The 19269-nt window shown below is 50.9% G+C and overlaps 8 protein-coding genes across 8 annotated transcripts; 5 read left to right on the top strand and 3 right to left on the bottom strand.

The window, feature by feature from the left end:
• Window positions 1–1860: 1860 nt before the first annotated feature.
• On the top strand, window positions 1861–3125 carry ACHE_61007A (TauD/TfdA dioxygenase family protein; the record flags this gene model as incomplete). The annotated part of the gene is made up of 3 exons (XM_043282245.1): window positions 1861–2534; window positions 2592–2926; window positions 2980–3125. 3 exons carry the CDS (start codon window positions 1861–1863, stop codon window positions 3123–3125), a joined length of 1155 nt encoding a protein of 384 aa, XP_043139643.1.
• An 869-nt stretch (window positions 3126–3994) lies between these two features.
• ACHE_61006S (putative non-repetitive nucleoporin) lies at window positions 3995–8310 on the bottom strand (the record flags this gene model as incomplete). Its single annotated transcript, XM_043282244.1, has 5 exons — window positions 3995–4603; window positions 4653–5282; window positions 5334–5422; window positions 5474–7951; window positions 8010–8310. 5 exons carry the CDS (start codon window positions 8308–8310, stop codon window positions 3995–3997), a joined length of 4107 nt encoding a protein of 1368 aa, XP_043139642.1.
• A 409-nt stretch (window positions 8311–8719) lies between these two features.
• On the top strand, window positions 8720–9338 carry ACHE_61005A (uncharacterized protein; the record flags this gene model as incomplete). Its single annotated transcript, XM_043282243.1, has 2 exons — window positions 8720–8865; window positions 8933–9338. The coding sequence occupies 2 exons, from the start codon at window positions 8720–8722 to the stop codon at window positions 9336–9338; spliced, it is 552 nt and encodes a 183-aa protein (XP_043139641.1).
• A 286-nt stretch (window positions 9339–9624) lies between these two features.
• ROT1 (reversal of Tor2 lethality) lies at window positions 9625–10441 on the bottom strand (the record flags this gene model as incomplete). Its single annotated transcript, XM_043282241.1, has 3 exons — window positions 9625–9924; window positions 9977–10155; window positions 10210–10441. 3 exons carry the CDS (start codon window positions 10439–10441, stop codon window positions 9625–9627), a joined length of 711 nt encoding a protein of 236 aa, XP_043139640.1.
• A 294-nt stretch (window positions 10442–10735) lies between these two features.
• On the top strand, window positions 10736–11635 carry ACHE_61003A (5-formyltetrahydrofolate cyclo-ligase; the record flags this gene model as incomplete). Its single annotated transcript, XM_043282240.1, has 3 exons — window positions 10736–10832; window positions 10885–11406; window positions 11514–11635. 3 exons carry the CDS (start codon window positions 10736–10738, stop codon window positions 11633–11635), a joined length of 741 nt encoding a protein of 246 aa, XP_043139639.1.
• A 164-nt stretch (window positions 11636–11799) lies between these two features.
• On the bottom strand, window positions 11800–12207 carry SME1 (small nuclear ribonucleoprotein E; the record flags this gene model as incomplete). Its single annotated transcript, XM_043282239.1, has 3 exons — window positions 11800–11852; window positions 11921–12011; window positions 12067–12207. 3 exons carry the CDS (start codon window positions 12205–12207, stop codon window positions 11800–11802), a joined length of 285 nt encoding a protein of 94 aa, XP_043139638.1.
• Window positions 12208–12706: 499 nt separating this feature from the next.
• Window positions 12707–16129, top strand: MTR10 (nuclear import receptor MTR10; the record flags this gene model as incomplete). Its single annotated transcript, XM_043282238.1, has 8 exons — window positions 12707–12826; window positions 12905–12997; window positions 13072–13344; window positions 13438–13528; window positions 13599–14879; window positions 14940–15365; window positions 15431–15961; window positions 16041–16129. The coding sequence occupies 8 exons, from the start codon at window positions 12707–12709 to the stop codon at window positions 16127–16129; spliced, it is 2904 nt and encodes a 967-aa protein (XP_043139637.1).
• Window positions 16130–17967: 1838 nt separating this feature from the next.
• Window positions 17968–18535, top strand: ACHE_61000A (uncharacterized protein; the record flags this gene model as incomplete). The annotated part of the gene is made up of 2 exons (XM_043282237.1): window positions 17968–18348; window positions 18428–18535. The coding sequence occupies 2 exons, from the start codon at window positions 17968–17970 to the stop codon at window positions 18533–18535; spliced, it is 489 nt and encodes a 162-aa protein (XP_043139636.1).
• Window positions 18536–19269: the final 734 nt, after the last annotated feature.

The following is a 19269-nucleotide window of genomic DNA, read 5'->3' as shown; positions in this document are numbered from 1 at the left end:
CGGGGACCATGGATTGGGTACCTGTCACAACCCCAACCGCTAACTATATACAATTTACCCTGGATTCTGGTTTACACGCCGACTTCCGTGATGTAAAATCCGATCAGTCATGTCAATAGAATGTCATTTCCCGGTTCAGGAAATTCGAGACTCTTAGTTGCATACCACATACGTACAAAGCAGACAAACACAAGTCTTCATTAATTGACCATTTCAAGGCTGGCTGCAGGGCTCGATCGAGAATCTAGTTCTACGTTCGATACTCGTGAAGTACAGACGGCTTCGAGGCCATGCAAGGATGATGCAAGATAGGAAGCAAGTCGCCAGAAACAGAGCAAGCCGGAGCAAGAGCTATGGCTCCGGACTCCTCCTACTCCTACTCCATCCGGAGGTCTACGGGAGGAGCTGAAGCTACGTACCAGCTATGGAGAGCTGCAGCTACTTTCTCGGACGACGACAGTTACAAGACCCATCTGGCGCGCCCTATTGCAGTGCAGTTCAACTCGGCTCAATTGCTCCCGTTGTATCGTGATATTGAACATCACGGCTTGCGGGTTTAATATCTATTTTTTGGAATTCTAGCTGCATGCTGCAAGATTCCATCATTCCCTGTCCACTTTTACGGCCACATTTCCGGCATCATTGACGACCTTATCATTCACATTTGCGTGAGGTCTCTTCTAAGCGGTGAAAAAAAATAGAAATTTAGAGGGAAAAAAACAAAAAAAAATTCTGCACCAGAAACAAACGGAATGAAAAATAGCTTCCATCCAATGCGAGCCAAAGTCCCGGAAACGCGCCGGGATCAAAAAGCGAACCGGGGGTTATGTTGATATTCATTGTCGGTGGACAATCGCAGTCAATGGGTCAATTCCTTCACCCCGTTTGAAAAAGGTCCATGAAAAACTAGCCCAAGTGGACGACAATTCGAGCTCCGATGACCCGCGAGCCGATGGATTGGCCCTTGACCGCTCATCTTCTTGCTCGTCGAGTGTCCCTCGCGCGCGTTTCCGGTTCATACAGAGCAGTCTTTCTCGAGTACGGAGGGTGGTCGGAGGATGGCTCACTAAGCGGACGGACTAGTCTCCAGTTTTCCTTCGTGTCGGATGTGTCTGCTCTACTCCCTTTTTTGATATATTTTATGTCATTGTCACTCTAAAGGTGGCGCCGGCCGTCTGCCGTTGAATCGTTTGGACCCGTCCGGACCGTTTCTTGGTGTAATTCTGGTACACACACAGTTCCATATACGCACACACACACACACACTACGCTATACCCCCCCTGTCGTCCCGGCATAATAATTTTTTTTTCACCCTCGGCCCTGGTCCTTTTCGGAATCTTCTCACGCATATCCCTCCCCAGCGCAGAACTCATCACCCTGGCCGGAGATGAAAGGGAGTACTATGTAGCAACAATGCCGTTTGTTGCGCTTGCACTGGCGCGCGCGCGCAAGGTTGTGGACTTGCACTACACCAGTGGTGCCACAATGATCATATCAGGATATCCACTTGCTCGAAATAAATCTTTATCGGGCAGGAAAACACGAAGATGAATGATGAGACGGTGGAGAGCGCCGGGCTTGTTGTATCACTCCCCCGTCTTGTCTATCAGAGACGGATCCTTATTTATTGCCGGCGCTCGTCCTCTCCATGCTCTTTTTTTCTTCCTCGTCTTCCATGATTCTTCTCTTGTTATCAATCAGGATCTTCGGCCTTCTCTCATTTTTCTAGACCGGTGATCGTCTGTTTTCTTTTTTGAGTTTGACTCGTGTCGTTGCTTGCATAGTTTCTCAACCTTCTTAAACTCTTTCCCTTCCTGCTTTTTTCTATCAATTCATCCTATTCAATTCTCTCAAACAAAATGCCTTCTTCTGCTCCTTCAGTTAAACCCATCAAGCCGGTCAACAGCCACAAGCCGGAACAGCCCATCAGCTACGACATCAACATCCCCTATGTCGATGTCAACAAGGAACACAAGCTGCGCACCCGGTACCCCGAGTACCTCCCGACCTGGGACAAGGTGTGGTTTGACCCTTTGCCGCCATTCGAGTATGAAGACCCGGCTCTCCGCGCAGATGAGTCCATGCCCAACCTGCTCAGCGGCACCGCCAGGGAGGAGCACATCCAGCCGAGAATCGGCACCTTCCTGCACGGCGTGCAATTGAACAAGTTGAACGATACGCAGAAAGACGAGCTCGCCCTGCTCGTCTCGAAGCGTAAGGTCGTCGCGCTTCCGAACCAGGATTTGATTGACGAAGGCCCGGCGCGTCAGGAGGAATTCATGCGGTACTTCGGCAAGCCTAACTACCAGCCTGTTTCGGGGACGGTTCGCAACCACCCCGGTTTCCACATCATTCACCGTGATGGAAACAAGGAGGAGATCACGCGGTTCTTGGACCAGCGCACCACGACCACCCTGTGGCATCAGGATGTCAGCTACGAAATCCAGCCCCCGGGCTATGTCATGCTCGGATTGTTGGAGGGTCCTAATGTTGGCGGTGACACCGTCTTTGCCGGAACCGACCTGGCATACCAGTATGTTTCTCCCCTCTTTCCCACCCTCATCTTTGTCGAAAACTAACCCATGTGCAGACGTCTCTCTCCCACATTCACCTCTTTCCTGGACAAGCTGGACGCAACCCACTCCTCGGCCAAGATGATCAACCACACCCGCCTGACCGGCGGTCTTGTCCGCAAAGACCCCGTCGACACCGTTCACCCGCTCGTCCGCGTGCACCCCGTGACCGGCGAGAAGTGCCTCTTCTTCAACGGCGAATTCATCACCCGCATCGAGGGCATGAAAGTGCCCGAGCAGAAATGGCTGCTTGATTTCCTCATGAACCACGTTGCGACTGGCCATGACTTCCAGGCTCGTGTGCGCTGGCAGCCGAAGACGATTGTCATCTTCGACAACCGGTCTACTATCCGTAAGTTCCCTTGCCTCATATCATTTCAGAAGCACAAGCTAACAATCCGACAGACTCCGCTATTGTCGACTACCTCGACGACGACAACAGCGCCCAACTCCGACATATCTTCCGTCTCTGCGCGCTGGGCGAGAGACCCATGCCCACTCACAGGCCTGACGACCACGACCACGACTCCCACTCCGAGTTCAGCGAATAATCTTGCCTCTCTTCTCCTCCCCTCATCCTCACCTTCTTTTGCCGCTTTGATTTGATCTCAAAAAGACGTACTACTTAATTTGCCATCTCCATCGCCTAATACCCATGTGCGCCTGTTTCTTGTCTTGCCTATTTTGATACCTCTTGTCTGGTCTGTTTCTGATAGACGGTTGTTTTTCGTTTTTTCGGGGTTTCTTTTTATTCCTGTTTGTTTGAATCGGTTTACTAGACTGGGGTTGTTTTTGATGACTGATAGACTTTGCTTTTGGCTGGGGATTCGGTTCCTCTTATGCTTGCTTGCTTGCTGGTTTGGTTTTTCAGCGTGTTTCGGGTTCCCTTTTTTTAACCTTTTTTTCTCTGCGGTCTTAAAATGGGTGGTAATAAAAATGATTCTGCATATTGGTTTTATCTTGCTTCGTACTGTCTTGACTGTGCTCGCATATCTGAAGTAGATCACATTGTGTTGGAAATGTGTCGTTTCCTGGGCCATATACAGTCTGTATGTCTCCTGTAGGCAGTATGGTCGAATATCTGAGTTATGTCATGTATTGTATAGGGACAGACCACGAAGACTCAATCCAATCATCCAGACTAGCTATTACATCTTAATATGTATAAGTAGAAAGAATGAATTATGGACTACCATCTCATCCAAAAGAACATCACACCACTTCCATGAAAAGCAACCATAAAATAACTATAAACGCCCAGTGTACAGACATAAACTCAAGAAAAACATTCAAATGCAAGTGTAAATGTACTTGGCTGACAACACAAAAACAGAAACCAGGTCTAGCCTTGTTCTTCCTCTCCTAAAGCAAGCTAAGCTCCCCCAAGTTTTAACGTCCAACTTTTTTCAACCTAGGAAAATCACCGCAGGATGTTCTCAATCCGCACCCGAAGCTCGTGCGCAACTTCCATCTGCTCTGGCAGAATGCCACCCTGCTGTAACAAGAGGAGCATCTCCAGGATTCGCTCCGCAACCAAATCACTACCAAACACTGCTCCGCCAAGACGGACGGTCTCGTGGAACCAATATTCAATCAGATACAGAAGGTCCTTGGCGATGTACTTCCGGTTCGAGCCATGGAAGGGTGCTTCGTCGGTGTAGTACATGGCCTCGAGGACGGTGTAGACGGTTTCGTGGGCGACTCCCAGGTCCAAGAAGAGGTCGACCACCCATGTCGCTGGGCCAACGCCGCGCTGATACTCAAGGGCATAGCGCTCAAGCATGGGGAGGAGAATCGGAACGGGGAAGACAAACTCGGACATGCGGAGGCGGCTTCCAAGGCTGCGGACCTTCTCGATGACGGCTTCGTAGGGCATGGGTTCGCCCCTTTCAACCGTTTCGTCATGTAGGTCTTGGAGCAGGTGTTGCCAGGTGGATTTGATGTCGGCCGAGTTGCGGTGATCCGCAATGTGGAATATTTGCAGGCAAACGTCGTAATAGCTCGCGGGATCAGCGAATTGGTTGAATAGCTGTACACGTTAGTAGAGATTCACGTGTGAGCGGAAGATGTATACGTACAGTACTGATGTCCATGATCGGCCCATCGACGTCGGCAAGAACGTCAGGCTTTCGGTCCGGAGAAATCCGCTTGTCATCCTTCAGGCGCTGCAGCAAATCATCCTGAATGTTCGCAACATCAATAAGGTTCGAGATCTCCTGTAGCACGCGCTGCCGCGACTGGCGGCCCACATCCGGTGTGAAAATTGAGGCGTTCGCCCTGGCACGGCCAAGGTACTCGATCCGGCGACCCAGAGGCAATGCAAAGGCACTCTGTGCAAGCTGCAACTGAACCTTGGCAGCCTCAAAGAACCGCTGAGCCTGCGCATAGTATCTCCAAAGGAGGTCCGCATGGGCAAGGTCGTCTGCCGACTTGCGCTCCAGATAGGTAATGACGAATGAAGATGTGCTTTGGAGCAACCGGTCACTCCATCCTTGTTCCAAATACCAATCATACAAGCTCGTCAGGAACACCTCGTCGGCCGAATCGGCAATGACGCCATACGCCTCATTCTTGCGCTTAGCGATAACAGTGAACTGCCCATCAACGACGCCAGGGTCATTGGCGGCGAGGTTGTCGACTGCAATGACGACCTTGAAGATCAAATCATAGCATTGCTTTCTAAAGTAGAAGTAGTCGCGGCGAGAGTCCTTGGCCCATTAGCATCCATCAATTACGAGAGTTAAAGAGCTTAGACATACCTCCTGAGGCCGTCCATCGACAATCCACGAGAACGCCATGTTGGCCTTGTCGGAGCGTGCCGCAACATTGAGCGCGAGTTGAATTGCACCTAATCAGCCTGTTAGTATTGTAGAGGAAAAGTTTCAGAAGAACAACATACCCGCAAAAAACTCGTTCTCAATGTAATTTTCTATAGCAGAAACGAGGTAGTCCATGGGAAGACTATCCGAAACTTGCTGGAACAGATGAAGAGACTCGTTGAGCAGGTTACGGCCAAGTTCAGAGTTGGCGCCGGCCTCAGTAGCCCGCTTAAGCAGCTCCTGAGCCTTGAAGATGACCACATCCTCAGGACTACAGAAGCTGCCACATCGCCGTCGCAGGGCATCAGCAATCGTCTCAACGTTGGAACCCTTAGCGATGTTGCGGTTTACAATTCCCTTGACCAGCTCCTTGGCAATGTCGTGGCCCTTGCTAGTGCTGAACAACTCCTCAAAGGTGAGCTTGAGGAATCGTTGCTTCGACTCGTCAGGCAAAGTGGCCACGATCTCATCCACCCGCTCATCGAAGAGCACCAAAACGAAAGAAATGCCCTCGATAGTATGAGAAACAAGCTGGACAAGAGAATGAAGGGCACGGTGCTCCGCTTGCAGAGCAGTTTCCTCCTGCTTGGTCGATACGCGAGCCAGGGCTTCCGGACCACTCAGACCTTCAATAAAGCTCTTGTTGCTTTTGAAAAAGTCCTGCAGTGCTGTCAGATCGCGCTGAATGGTTTGCAATTTCGCGATAGCGACTGAAGGTGAGATGGTTTCCCCTCCGCTCGGGTCCTTGCCGGCTGCGGCGATTTCCTTCTTCCATATCGACCGCAGCAAACGCGTCATGTACATGGCGATACCTGTGTGTCTGGGAGAAGGCACGACAGCATCGATAGCAGGTGTCGAGTTATCAGCGACGGCATTCTCGTTCATTGTGGGCCGACCACCGTACTCGATGAAGACCTTGCGGGCAAACTCAAGAACGTCCGGGTCGTTGATCTGTGTAAGGCGCGAGTCCGTGGAGATCTCAACGCCCTGGCCGCATGCAACAGCCAATGCAGTTGCAAGTGTTTCACTCCGGCCATATGTACGAATGAAGTTCTTGATCTCTCCCTCGAGTCCCTCGTCCCCTCCATTATCAGCACGACCACCACGTACTAATGCTGCGAACATGTCAACGAGACGACGACGACGGATGACATGGATGCCAGTGTTCGTCAAGATGGCAATTTCCGGTGCCGGGTTGTCGAACTGAATGGCAAGTTCATTGCCAAACCCTCCAGGCGAAGATGCTGCGGCGGCGGGTGGGGAGCAGAGGCCGATATCCTCCGCCCTACTGCCCAACGAAAGCCAGCTCGCGGTCTCACCGGCCTTTCCGGGGATCGGGTTATCCTGTGCACGAGCGACACGCCCGGAATCGGGAGAGGAGACGAACAAGGTGTCAGATTTCTGCGTGGAATCCTTGCAAGTAAAGCAAAAGAAATAGCCGGGAGGGTAACGGACGGTAAAGCGTGTAGGATCCAGGGAGTGAATAGGAATTTTCGAAGCCAATGGGGCCTGGAACCGGGGCTGGGCTTGGAATGTAGGACTCAATGGAGCAGCGGAGGGGTTGTCGAACGGTGGCGTCTTCACATGGTGCGCCTGCATGCTTGTCGGGGGGCTGGCACCATTCGGAGACGGCGCCCAGCTGTAAGACCCAGTAGCACTCAGGTAAATCCGGTAACCGGTAGCGGTGGTAGCCATAAGGTGATATCGCGAGGCCTCCGCAGCTGGAATCGGGCTGATGGACACGATCCTCACCTTGGGATTGAGGGACTCGTTTGTCATGATGATGTGTCCGATGTTGGCGTAGATATCCATGGCTGGTTTCGTGATGGCCAGGTTAACGGTTCCGTCGGACTTCAGGTGGAAAACACGGATGGTCGAAAGGGACGAGAGAGTGTAGAGCAACCTTCTGGTGTCGTCGACTTCCATCTGCACAACATGCTCAAAACCCTTTTGGGTGAAGCTCAGATTCGGGGTGAAGGCTGCCAGTCGAGAGCTGGTGTGGTTGACTTTCGAGCAACGGCCCTGGAACCACTTCTCCTCCTGCTGATAGATGAGTTCGTACACATCGTTGTCCGACGAACCACCAAAGAAGACCCGGCCAGTTGAGTCCGACGAGGCCAACACGTCAATGTCCAAGCCCCGAATGGATGTCGACATGCCCGTTTGATACAACGTCACCTGCCGTGTACCTCCCGCGGTCGTCTCGCAGCCCATACCCAACAAAATCACATCCGCCGTGGTCGAAATAATGAGGATATAGCTGATTGTTGGCAGAAACACGCCGTCACGAGGTCGCGCCAGCTTGACCGCGTTGATACTGTTAGGTTGATCCTCGAAGCCCACCAATTGCGGATTCGGGTGTGTGTAGTCCCACAGGTAGAGGGCGTTGTCAATCGCAACCCACGCGTGGTTCAACTCTGCAAAAAGACCCATACTCGTCGATACCTGTGCGCGGTTATATTGATCGAAGATTTGGTCGGGGATATTGTACATCTTGACTTTTTGGAACGGCGCCCATGATGGTGAGACGGGAATATCGTAATCGGATGAAAGGCCCTCTGGCAACATATGATAGTCAGTCAGTCTATTTCTGTGGATCCCAACGTTAAAACTCACGCGATAAGTAGCTATCGAGGTCGGGATAGCGAGTTTCCTGAGCAAGCGTGTCATTGATCGTCCCTGCACCGCGCTCCTCTGTGCTCAATGTCTGATTCTTAGACTTCGAGGTTGCTGGAGGAAGCTTAGGAAGCGAAGCAGGCGAGGTTTGCTCTTGAACTGGAGCAACAGCAGATGGCGTCGCGGGCCTGGCAGGAAAGAGCGGCGCATTGGAGGCATTCCCGGGGGCAGGGGTCTGGAAATAAGCTCCTGGGAGCGGCTTCTGCGGCGTGAGAGTCGGGGGGAGATTCGGATAAGACATGATGCCGGTTCACGGCTCGCTGAAGAGCTCTTTTATAGAAGAGGAAGGGGAGGAGGTAGAGGGAGGGAGTCGCGCTCCCCGGCGTAAAGAGAGTCTCGTTTCGGCGCTGAAATAAGGCAAACAACGAGAGAAAAGATAAATCAAGTCAAAAAAAAAAAGAGGACCAGCCGGGGAGGAAAGACAATGGAGAATAAAGAGCATTAGCCTGCATGGAAAGAGCAGAGAGGAAGAGGCCAGCCAACAGACCCGTTGTCAAAGAGGAAAAGAGAGAGAAACAAAATCGTGCACGGGCCCCAGAAGTTGGAGAGCTTTTGCTTGTCCGCCTTTGCGGTCAGCACCACCACCTTTACTTCTTAATTGAATACAACTACCAATTCGCTTCCATTAATACATCCTAATTGGAAACAATATGTTCGGACCTACTCGCTTGTCCTCGCGCATGAGTCTCCTGCGCCAGGTGCGCTGGAACTCGACTGCCAGTCCGGCTACGCCGCCCTTAATGGCTACGTTCAGACAGGATCTCAAGGATGCCATGAGGGCGAAGAATACGCCAAAGTATGTCTAATTGCTTTGACATTGGGATATTTGGGTCTACTTCAACGGACGACGCTGACTAGTCCAGGTTGAACGTCCTGCGTGCTCTCATCTCCGAAGTCAACAACTCTGTCAAGACCCCCTCTCCCATCCAAACCGATCTACAGCTCCTGTCCCTCATCCGGAAACGTGTCTCTGGGGCACAGCAGGCAGCGCAACAGTTCGAAGAGGCCGGTCGAGCCGATCTGAAGGAGGGTGAGGATTTGGCTGTGTCGATCCTGGAAGAGTACGCCGGTCAAGTCAAGACCATGGGCGTGGACGAGATCAAGTCGATTGTCTCGCAAGAGCTTAACAAGCTCAAGGAAGCGGGCGGCAAGGCAGATATTGGCTCGTTACTCAAGGCCCTTTTTGCTCCTGGGGGCGCTTTGGACGGCAAGCCGGCAGAGAGATCCGAGGTTGCCAAAATCGCCAAAGAGACCGTCGCCGCTGTATGAACATGAGCATGAGATACGATACGGGTTACGGGCATGAACACTGTATAATAGCAATGTATGTTACAACAAAAATAGACTCCCATCATCTCTGTCTGGATCTCAAATTGGGCACTCAGTATTGATTTGAAGACAATCGATGCTTCGTTGCAAACAGGGAAAAAAAAAAAAAGGCTATCAGTCGCATGTCTGGAATAGTGTACACTGAAAAAAACTGTTAACGCCGTGATTACTTTCCTATGCATGATCTTGCTGATTACAGAGACTGTCGTTGTCGAGTCGCATTCAATCAAGCATACATCAACGCGATTCCACCCAGAGAAGTTGCAATGATACCAAACCACCACCACCGCTCAGGGCTGACCAAGCCCTCGCTCTGAATCAGGTTCTGTATGGCGAACGAGCTGGAAGTGTCACTCAAATCGCGCTTGCTCTTGGGCGCCTGGGTGTGCAACGGGTTCAAGGTCGTCGTAGGCAATATCTCGGGGGTTTTGTAGGCAAGGTACATGGGATGCAAGGGAGCGCCGTCATGGCCATAGAGGTCAAGGCGACGGACATTGTGATAGGCATCTGTCGAGACCGTGTACGACTGATGTTTTTGTCAGTGGCAGATTAGGAGAGTCAATTCCATTGGTAAATACCTTGAAGAACTCTGTCTGATTGTATCTAGTATAGGTAGCAATGTCCTTCTTGCACGGGTCCGACAGCAACTGACGGCCATCAACGGCGATGGGATTCAAGACTATGGATCCATTGACGAACAGGGTGAATGCGCCATGCTGCCATTGCATGATTCCTTTGGGGCAGGAAGGATCCTTCGCTATTCGCGAGTCAACACTATCCATTAGGATGGTTTATGGAGATATATACTCACGATTGGCGAGAGCGCGATAGTAGGCCGCTTCATAGTAGCCGTCCGACGTAAATGAATAGGAAATGCCCGGGTGTTTTGGTTCGATGAGACGATCTTCAACGGAATCGAAGAAGCCGCGGCCTGTAAACACACTCTCTGACTTGGTGGTCCATGTTCCAACCAGCTCGGAGACACTAATGGCGCCGACAGCCGTAGCGAGAAGTAGATAGCTAATGAAGCCAACCGCAACCATTATGGGAAGTTTTGAAGGTGTAAGTGTAGTTGACAATTGACATTCAAGAGGGAAGAAAGAGGAAAACAATCCACATATTCACTGTTACCCCCTCGAAAGGGGGCGTTTCCTGTGTGGAATGGACTGGCGACTGCCCTTTCTTTAGCCCCTCCCTGCCATCCCAAGCAACAAACAATGTGCCAAGCCATCTGCACCTCTGACAGCAACACTACCTATTCTGTATTCTATAGAACTCCCCAACTACTTTGTCCTTATTTCTTCATTATCATAGCTTTTTTCATTCCGTAACCGCCCATGATGACAGCTCCTCTGCAGGCGGCCAAGAAAGACCTCCGGAAGAAAATACGTGACGCACTGCGAAAAATCCCCGCGGACTCACTATCTTCTCAATGTATGCCATTCAGTGCCAATCAATCACGATCTTGAGGCTAATACGTCGACAGCCGGAGTCGCTACAAACAAGCTTCTCTCCCTGACGGAATACCAGAATGCTAAGAGAATTGGGGTCTACCTGTCCATGCCGTCCGGAGAGCTGTCCACCACGAGCATTGTCCAAGATGCTCTGACCAAAGGCAAAGAGGTCTTTATTCCTTACATCTACACGGTCGAGCCGCCGGCCATGCTGCCAAAGACCTCGGTGATGGACATGCTCGCCCTTGAGTCCATGGAAGAGTTCGAGTCACTAGAGGCAGACAAATGGGGCATTCCATCGCTCAAGAACGATCAGGTCCACGGCAAGAAGAACTGTTTTGGCGGCAGTGGTCTCACCTTTCCCGCCGAGAAACAGACTACATCGCATGACAGCCAGGGTCTGGATCTGATCGTCATGCCCGGTATGGCGTTCGATCAAGGTTTCCGACGACTAGGCCACGGGAAAGGATATTATGATCACTTTTTGACCAGGTATTCGACTAAAGCGGCAGACGGCAAAACAGTAGCAGGAGCACTCAAAATGCCTTTTCTCGGTAAGAAAACCTCTTGCGCTGTACTATGAAACATTTCGTATCAAAGAAAAACGAGCAAAAAAAAAAAAAAAAAAGGCAGAAAACACCCTCTGACTCCACTTAATCAGTTGCCCTCGCCCTCCAGGAACAAATGCTTCCCCCGTCCGAAGAAATTCCCGTTACACATCATGACTGGCCTATCGATGCCCTCATTGTCGGTGATGGCAAATTCTTCGTCCGCAAACGCTGATACGACCAGAAAAACGGACTCTTTTTCGTGTAGATTGCTTCCTTTCCTATGTGTATATGATATGCTTCGATCGTCCTCCGATATAGACCGTAGATTCGATTATTAGGAACAAAAGGACATTATCGTATCGCAGCGAAACTTGGCTCTTCTTTTCTCTATTACGTTCATTGGACGGCTTGAATCAGAGACACGTTGTCACCCTTGAGCAAGATCTGGCCTGTAGTCGCGTTGTCAGTCTCCTTCCGATAACGCACCGACTGAGTAGCAAAGATGGTATTATCATACCCAATGGCCTCCGCTTCTCCTCCTCGGTCTTGGTAGCCAATTTCACTTCCACCGCATCGTCGATAACCAGGTTCATGAACTCGTCAAATCCCTACACGTCATTAGCTCACCTACCCCCATCGAAAACAGCAAAACTAGGAACCTACCCGAATCTTGCCCTCTATCCGGAACGCCAATTGCTCATAAAGCCAGATGGAAACGGTCGATCGCTGTTGGAGGAGCTTGAAGATAAAATGAATCGGCGCGAGCAACGTCTTGCGAGCTCCACCGCCTGCACGGCCGGACATGATGGTCGATAGACTGGGAGAAAAAAAGCTGGGTAATAAAAGCGAAAAGAACGGCGATATATCAAAAGAGCTGAAAACCAGAAAATACACGGTTGCGCAAAGGGTCGTCGCGTTGGTTGTTGGAGGGAAAAGAGAGGAGGAAAGACTGTCGGCGGTGATGACGGACTCCCGTTGCGGCTCACCAACTTTTTTCCCTGTAGGTCGGCCGTCAAGCCAAACATCCCACCTGCATCCTTCCCGCAGAGGAATACTGTTATATACTACCTTTTTCTACTTTATTCCTGTGCATTTTTCTGTCATTTGAACTTGTTCTCTACACGTTTAATGAGTGTTCATGACCACCATCTATCGATAAGGTGCTGAAGAAGCCTGTTTGGCCTGGCTCATCTGAACCCCTCTTTCCCAGACAACCCCCCCGGTTTTCTTCTTATATCACCACCTCTTCTACCTACTTGTTTCCTTTCTCTATTCCAACGACTTCCCTTCCAGTCAGTGCACCATGGCCAGCAAGGAAGGGGCCTTTGCGCCGGTCCTGGCGGCTGTCGCTACCATGCAAGGGAATGTTTCACGCTCCGAGAAGACGCATGCCCACGAGTTTCTTGAAAAGTTCCAGAAATCGGTTAGTCCTACCCTTCTCCCAATGACTTCTTCTCTCCAACCTTACGTATGCGATATCTGATACCGGATCATATGCTAGATCGAAGCCTGGACCATTACCCACGAATTGTTACAATCTCCAGATGTTCCCGTGGAGGCAAAGCTCTTCGCAGCAACCACATTGAAAGGAAAGGTGAAGCGGTCTTGACACAATCTTGCATTATATACCCTATGCGGGGGGTGGTTCCAACACACTGACCGCAATAGATCGTATTCGATTTGGACCAGTTGCCTCCGGAGTCCGTCGTGGCATTGCGAGATTCGGTTTTGAATTTGTTGGTGGCATATGCGGCGGGCCCTCGTCCCATCCAGACGCAGCTATGTGTGTGTCTGGCAAGCCTTGCGATTCAAATGCTCGAGTGGAAGGACGTCCTCGTGACAGTCGGTTCAGCATTGGGATCGAGCGCCGGTGACTGCGTGCTGGAATTCTTGAAGATCCTTCCGGAAGAAGTGACGGAAGGTCGCAAAATCAACCTCTCTGTATGTGCGGTCAATTGAATCAGACGAAACGACCTTCCCAGCCCAGCCGGAATCGCCAACAGGATCAGAGTCTAATGCTTTGTCGTCACATAGGAAGAGGACCTTATCACGAGAACAAAGGAGTTGCTGGAAGATAACGCAGAGCAGGTAATGCATCTGTTGATCCAATACTCCCAGTCATCCCGTATGTCACTGTTCCTCCATTGCTGGTCAATAAACGACCCTAGGCTAACAGTACATCGATGTCGTTTCAGCAACTGCGTCGACAAATCCGCGTCTCTTAGACTGTATAACTTCGTGGATGCGTGAAATCCCCGCAGCGAAGATTGTCGACTCGCCGTTGATGGACGTGATCATGAAGGCGCTGGACGATGATGCGTCGTTCGAAGCCGCCGTCGACAGTGTGTGTACGCTGTACCGTGATACTCGAGAAGTCGATGACTCGCTTCCTATTATTCAAGCCCTATACCCCCGAATCATGGCCCTCCGGCCCAAGATCATTGAGACCTCGGAGTCCGAGGATACGGATGCGTTCAAAGGTGTTACCCGGTTGTTTGCGGAGGCTGGTGAGGCCTGGGTTGTTCTTATTGCTCGCTTGCCAAACGAGTTCCGCGGGCTTGTGGACGCTGTTCTGGAGTGCAGTGCCCGAGACTGGGAGCGCGACGCCATCTCTCTCACCTTCATTTTCTGGTACGAGTTGAAACAATACGTCACCCTGGAGCGGTACAATGATGCGCGTCTCGCTTTCAGCGATATCTTTTCGCGATTGGTCGACATCATGGTCAAGCACTTGGAATACCCCCGACCCGAGGACGGTGAATCAGACTTGTTTGGCGGTGATCGTGAGGCAGAGGAGAAATTCCGTCACTTCCGGCACGCAATGGGTGATGTGCTCAAGGATTGCTGCGCGGTCATTGGTGTTACGGAGTGCTTGTCCAAGGCTTACCAGTTGATTCAACAATGGGTGTCCAAGTACGCTTCGCAGGCCAGCAACGAGCATGTCCCGAACTGGCAGGAATTGGAGGCACCACTGTTCAGTTTGAGAGCGATGGGTCGGATGGTCGACCCTGAGGAGGATACCGTTCTGGCACAGGTGATTCCGTTGATTGTGCAAATCCCGGATCAAGACAAGGTACGGTTCCAGGCCATCATGGCTCTGGCTCGGTACACAGAATGGACGGCCCAACATCCAGAGACACTGGAGCCACAGCTGAACTACGTTATTTCGGGCTTTCAACACAGCTCTCAGGAAGTCGTCCAGGCTTCTGCGCTGGCGTTCAAGTTCCTTGGAACGGACTGCCAAAAGCTGCTGGGTGGACACATTGCCCAGCTCCATTCCTTCTACGAATCAGTGCTCGACAAGTTGAAGCCAAATAGTCAAGAAGAGATCACCGAGGGTGTGGCGGCTGTCGTTGCGGTGCAGCCACTCGACAAGATCTACGAGACCATGAAGATGTTCTGTGACCCTATCATGGCCCGCATCATGAATCTGGCCAACAATGCCAAGGATGAGGAGGGGCAGCGAGCCGTTGCTGGTATGTATTATGCACTACTGAGGGAGGGCTATTGAGAGAAGAAAGTACTGACTTCCACAGATCATCTGCAGTTGATTACCATCTTCGTTCAGGTTGTGCAGCCGTATGTTGGTCCGAATGTGGAGAACCCGGCTGTGAAATACTGTGGCGAGATTCTGTCCATCATGACGACCATTGTCATGAACTTTACGACATCGACCCCCATCCTGGAGCGCGTTTGCCGTTGCTGGCGATACATGATCATCTCGTATCGGACGGCCATGATCCCTCTGTTGCCTACTTTGGCCCAGAGCATCGCCAATGGGTTCGAGGCCTCGCGGGAGGGTTGCTTCCTGTGGGCCACCGACGCAGTTGTTCGTGAATTCTCAGAGGGGGCTGAGCTGGTGGACCATTCGACGAGTAGTGCCGTGTTCCAGTTTTATGAGCAGCAGGCCATTGCATTCCTGCGGATCCTGAATGACTTGCCACCAGAGCAACTACCAGATGGTAAGCATTATCCAGCTTCATATCATTGGTTAGGTTTAGCGTTAGCTGACGGGGGGATGTTTCAGTGATCGAGGACTTTTTCCGCCTGTCATCGGACGCGGTGCGGTACTATCCCAAGGAATGCATATCGTCATCTCTAGCGGTGCCCATCTTCTCCGCAGCCTTGAGTGCTCTCACACTACAGCAGGTGGACCCGCTTATTGCCACATTACATTATTACCGTGACCTCTTTAGCTTTGCATTCGATAAGCCGATCGTCTCGGAATTCACTAGCCCCGAAGGCGAGGCCTACGTTAACCCGCCAGAGGTGCAAGCGGCCGTGAAGCAACTGATCGCCTCGCAAGGCCAACTGCTGGCGCAGCGGGTTCTGACGGGCATGATGTTCATCTTCCCTGGGGACTGCTTCGCAGATGCGTCGGGAGTGTTGATGACCATGTTTGAACTCATGCCGCAGGAAGCTGGAGCCTGGTTGCAATCGACGCTCCAGATGCTTCCGGCGGGTACAATGAAGCCGGGCGAGGCGGAGCGGTTGCTGAAGGGGGTTGCAGACAAGGTACAATCGGGAGAGACACGAAAGATCCGAGTCCTCCTTCAAGGTTAGTATTTGCTTTTTTCTGAATTTTTCTTTGCCGCGCTTTGTGTCCGTACGTGGACTAATCCGAGGCGACGTGTTAGATTTCACCAACTCGTACCGGCGACGAAATGTGGCACCTCGCGAAGGGCTGGGGCGACTGGAGGCGACACGATTCCGGTTTAGTGGCTAGAAGGATATATTTCAAGGAAAGCACTATGTATTACTGCATACCAAGACGGGACAAGTCAGGAACAGCATATCATCTGAAACAACGAACCTGGAAGATCATGATCTCCCTCAGGCACAAGGTGATAATCGCGGAGTGTGGCGGGTGTAGTGTGTGTCCTGCCATGATACCAGCTGAAAATAATATTCGTTTTTAATAAGTGTGTGTAGCGTATGAGGAAAGAAGACACGGACTCCACACCACCTACACTGTAGTATCCAGCCACCAGCCGCGTCACATGTAAACAACAGACCTACTCCAGACCTATGCTCATACCGCTACTATGACTACCATTTCCATCAAGTACTGTACCAGCAACAAGCCGAATCCGGCATGACTCGCGACCGCGAACAGATCCCAGCCATTCATCCATCGGGCTTGGCCGATATCGGGACCTGCAGGGCTGATCGATTTTTGCTTTTGCCGGGCTTACCATTTTTACACTGTCTAAGCGTAGAACATGTCCGATAGCCCGAGGGGGATGAAGTCAAGCCACACTCCAGATATTGCTTTTGCTGTTTAGCTCTTGGAGTAGTCTGTAGTTAGGACTGGACTAGTCTGAATATAGTATGGAGAGGGACGAAAGTTCTCGGTTCGCTTGCGTATAGGATACGATACTTGGTGAAGGGTATGTGGAGCGGTCATGGGACAAACTCTGACTACTGGACGGATATCTGTGCTCCATTACATGTACGCAGGACAGGCTCGTGCGAGAGTAGACTTTGGACATGAGGTAGGTACAGTCATGCATGATAATGCAGGTGTACAGAAGAGTGCGGAGAGAGGAAGCAAGACAGTGCATGCTCATATGACAGCAAGTGAGACATGCTCCAGTTAAGCATAAACATGAGGAACAGTATTAATACAGGGTAGGTACTGTACAAGTAGGTATCGGGCTGTCTGTCGCCCGAATTGGGAACGCGCGGGGCGCCGTGATTGGCCTCCCCGCAGAACTACTGTAGGCGGGGAATTTCTGATTCGAGTATCGCGGTACCAGAAGATTATACTCTGTAGGAGTTTATTGAGTGTGTTTAATGTTTAGTAGATATATCTTTAATGCGTATTGTAATATGTGTGCTTTGATATATATCCTGCTTACTTCACACGGTGAATGCAGTCAGTCATGGATATATATTTCTGAAGTAGCATTCACTGATAGAACCCTCCAGTAGCGTTGTATTCTTCCCAGATACGTAGTCTGGAGTCCCTCAATCGTCTCTACAACTCGTTCTTTAGTATACGCATTATATAGGACATAGCATGCGAGACATTGAGCGTAGGCTACATACCAGCAACACTGTAACTTTTACCACGAAGATGACAACACAGACACTAACGAAGACACCCAATTGTTGAGATTCTCGAAGGAGTGCTTAAGACATGGAAGCCTTGTTCCAGATGAACCAGGACCTGGCAGATATGTGGGCTTAGAAAGAAGTAATTACCCTAGCTCGTCGAGTTTCTGCAAATCGCTTATATTGGATATACGCTACCCACAAGCATCTTTGGAAGACGAATACGCTACTAATCAATATCGACACACTGTGCTGTTACTCGGGTGCAGCTTGTTAAACACAACGCTGGCACGAGTCCTTTCGACCGCCACGTTCTGGATCGATACAGTTGACTGATTTCAAGTTCCCGTGACTCGATATCAATCAAGGTAATTCTTATTGTCTTACTCGATTGTGATCATAAACCCGTGATATCTCCTTCTGTCTAATTCTGTACGTATCATTACAGTAATCTATAATTGGCCAGTGATCGACTACACTTAACCTGTTCCTGAGCTCGTATGCACAATGATGAACGTAGCTGTCATAGAGGAGTCACCTGCCAACACACCTTCCTTAATCCGTCTTCCTGCAGATTCTGAAACCGTCGAGCAAGAGCCGTCCTCGAGGGGAACGGTGGATCCAGCCAACGATGTTTTTTCTTTTGCAGAGGATACCGCGCTTCCGAGATCGGCCGAGACAGCCACCACACTTATCCGGAAGGCGTGCAGGGAAGCATCCTGGAGGGCTACTAGAATAGACCAAAGTGAAGGTGAAACTGTTCCTGACGATCCTGATCAGAAACTATACTGTCGAAGGAGGACACTCCCACGTATCTGCCTGGAGTACGGCGAACAGACGCAGGATGCGGAGCGGATGCAGATGCAGGATTCGAACAAGAAAGCGCGAGTGGGCCGAACTGACCTCATTTCGTCTGGATGGGATGGCATACAGTATGCATTGACGGTGGCGGGCAACCAAGTACCAGACTGTAGATGCCATTGGATGGAAGATGGTCGATCCTCGAAGCTTGGACGAGGATGGACGGGATAGTCAGGTACGAGAGGAGGCTTCGCGTAGAGGGCAGTGTGATTGACGGGTGGGTTCGTGGGCGTGTACACCGTAAGTTGCGTGCGCATTGATTCTGAGACGGCTGAGAATAGAAATTTTGTTTGATCACCGTGGACAGCTGATCAGATCTGCGATGCCATCATACAAGTACGGAGTAGTACTAACTAGTACATTAGTGCTGAACACTGAAGACACCTTGATGGCAAGACATGCATACCTGGACATGGACATGTGCACGTTTCCAGTTTCCCTTGTGGTAGACGGATCAGATAATTTCTCATTTCACAGTGTATAGTACCATGGTCGTGTGTTTCTGCACACAGCAAAGATCTACAATCAATCGTATCTTATCAGATAATCTCGGTAACCCTCGGTTGATCCGAATCAAACAGCACAAGGAATTGCACATTCTGGAAGACATTCCATGGATCCTGCTTCCGTCAACGTCAGCAGATTCACCGTATGATCGTATACCTAGTGTGTTTCAGAATCAATCCAAGAGAATTGCTTTTGCCGCCAATTCCTGGGCTTATTCCCATTCCGGGCCAGAAGTACGTGTGTAGCGAGCCGTCACTGGCTGTGGTGTTTTCCCGAGACTACGCCTAGTGCGAAGTACTTAATACATAGTAATCCTGGTCTTACCGCGGCAAAAAAAATCGCACGGCGCCATCAACCCGTATTGAGCTTTCTGGCACGGCAGATCGCTCCACACGGACATGCACTCGGAGGCCAGCATCGGCCATCGTGCGGGCTTGACCC

Source organism: Aspergillus chevalieri, chromosome 6, assembly GCF_016861735.1.
Source record: "Aspergillus chevalieri M1 DNA, chromosome 6, nearly complete sequence".
In the NCBI taxonomy this organism is placed as follows: Eukaryota; Fungi; Ascomycota; class Eurotiomycetes; order Eurotiales; family Aspergillaceae; genus Aspergillus; species Aspergillus chevalieri.
This window is presented reverse-complemented; position numbering and strand designations above follow the sequence as displayed.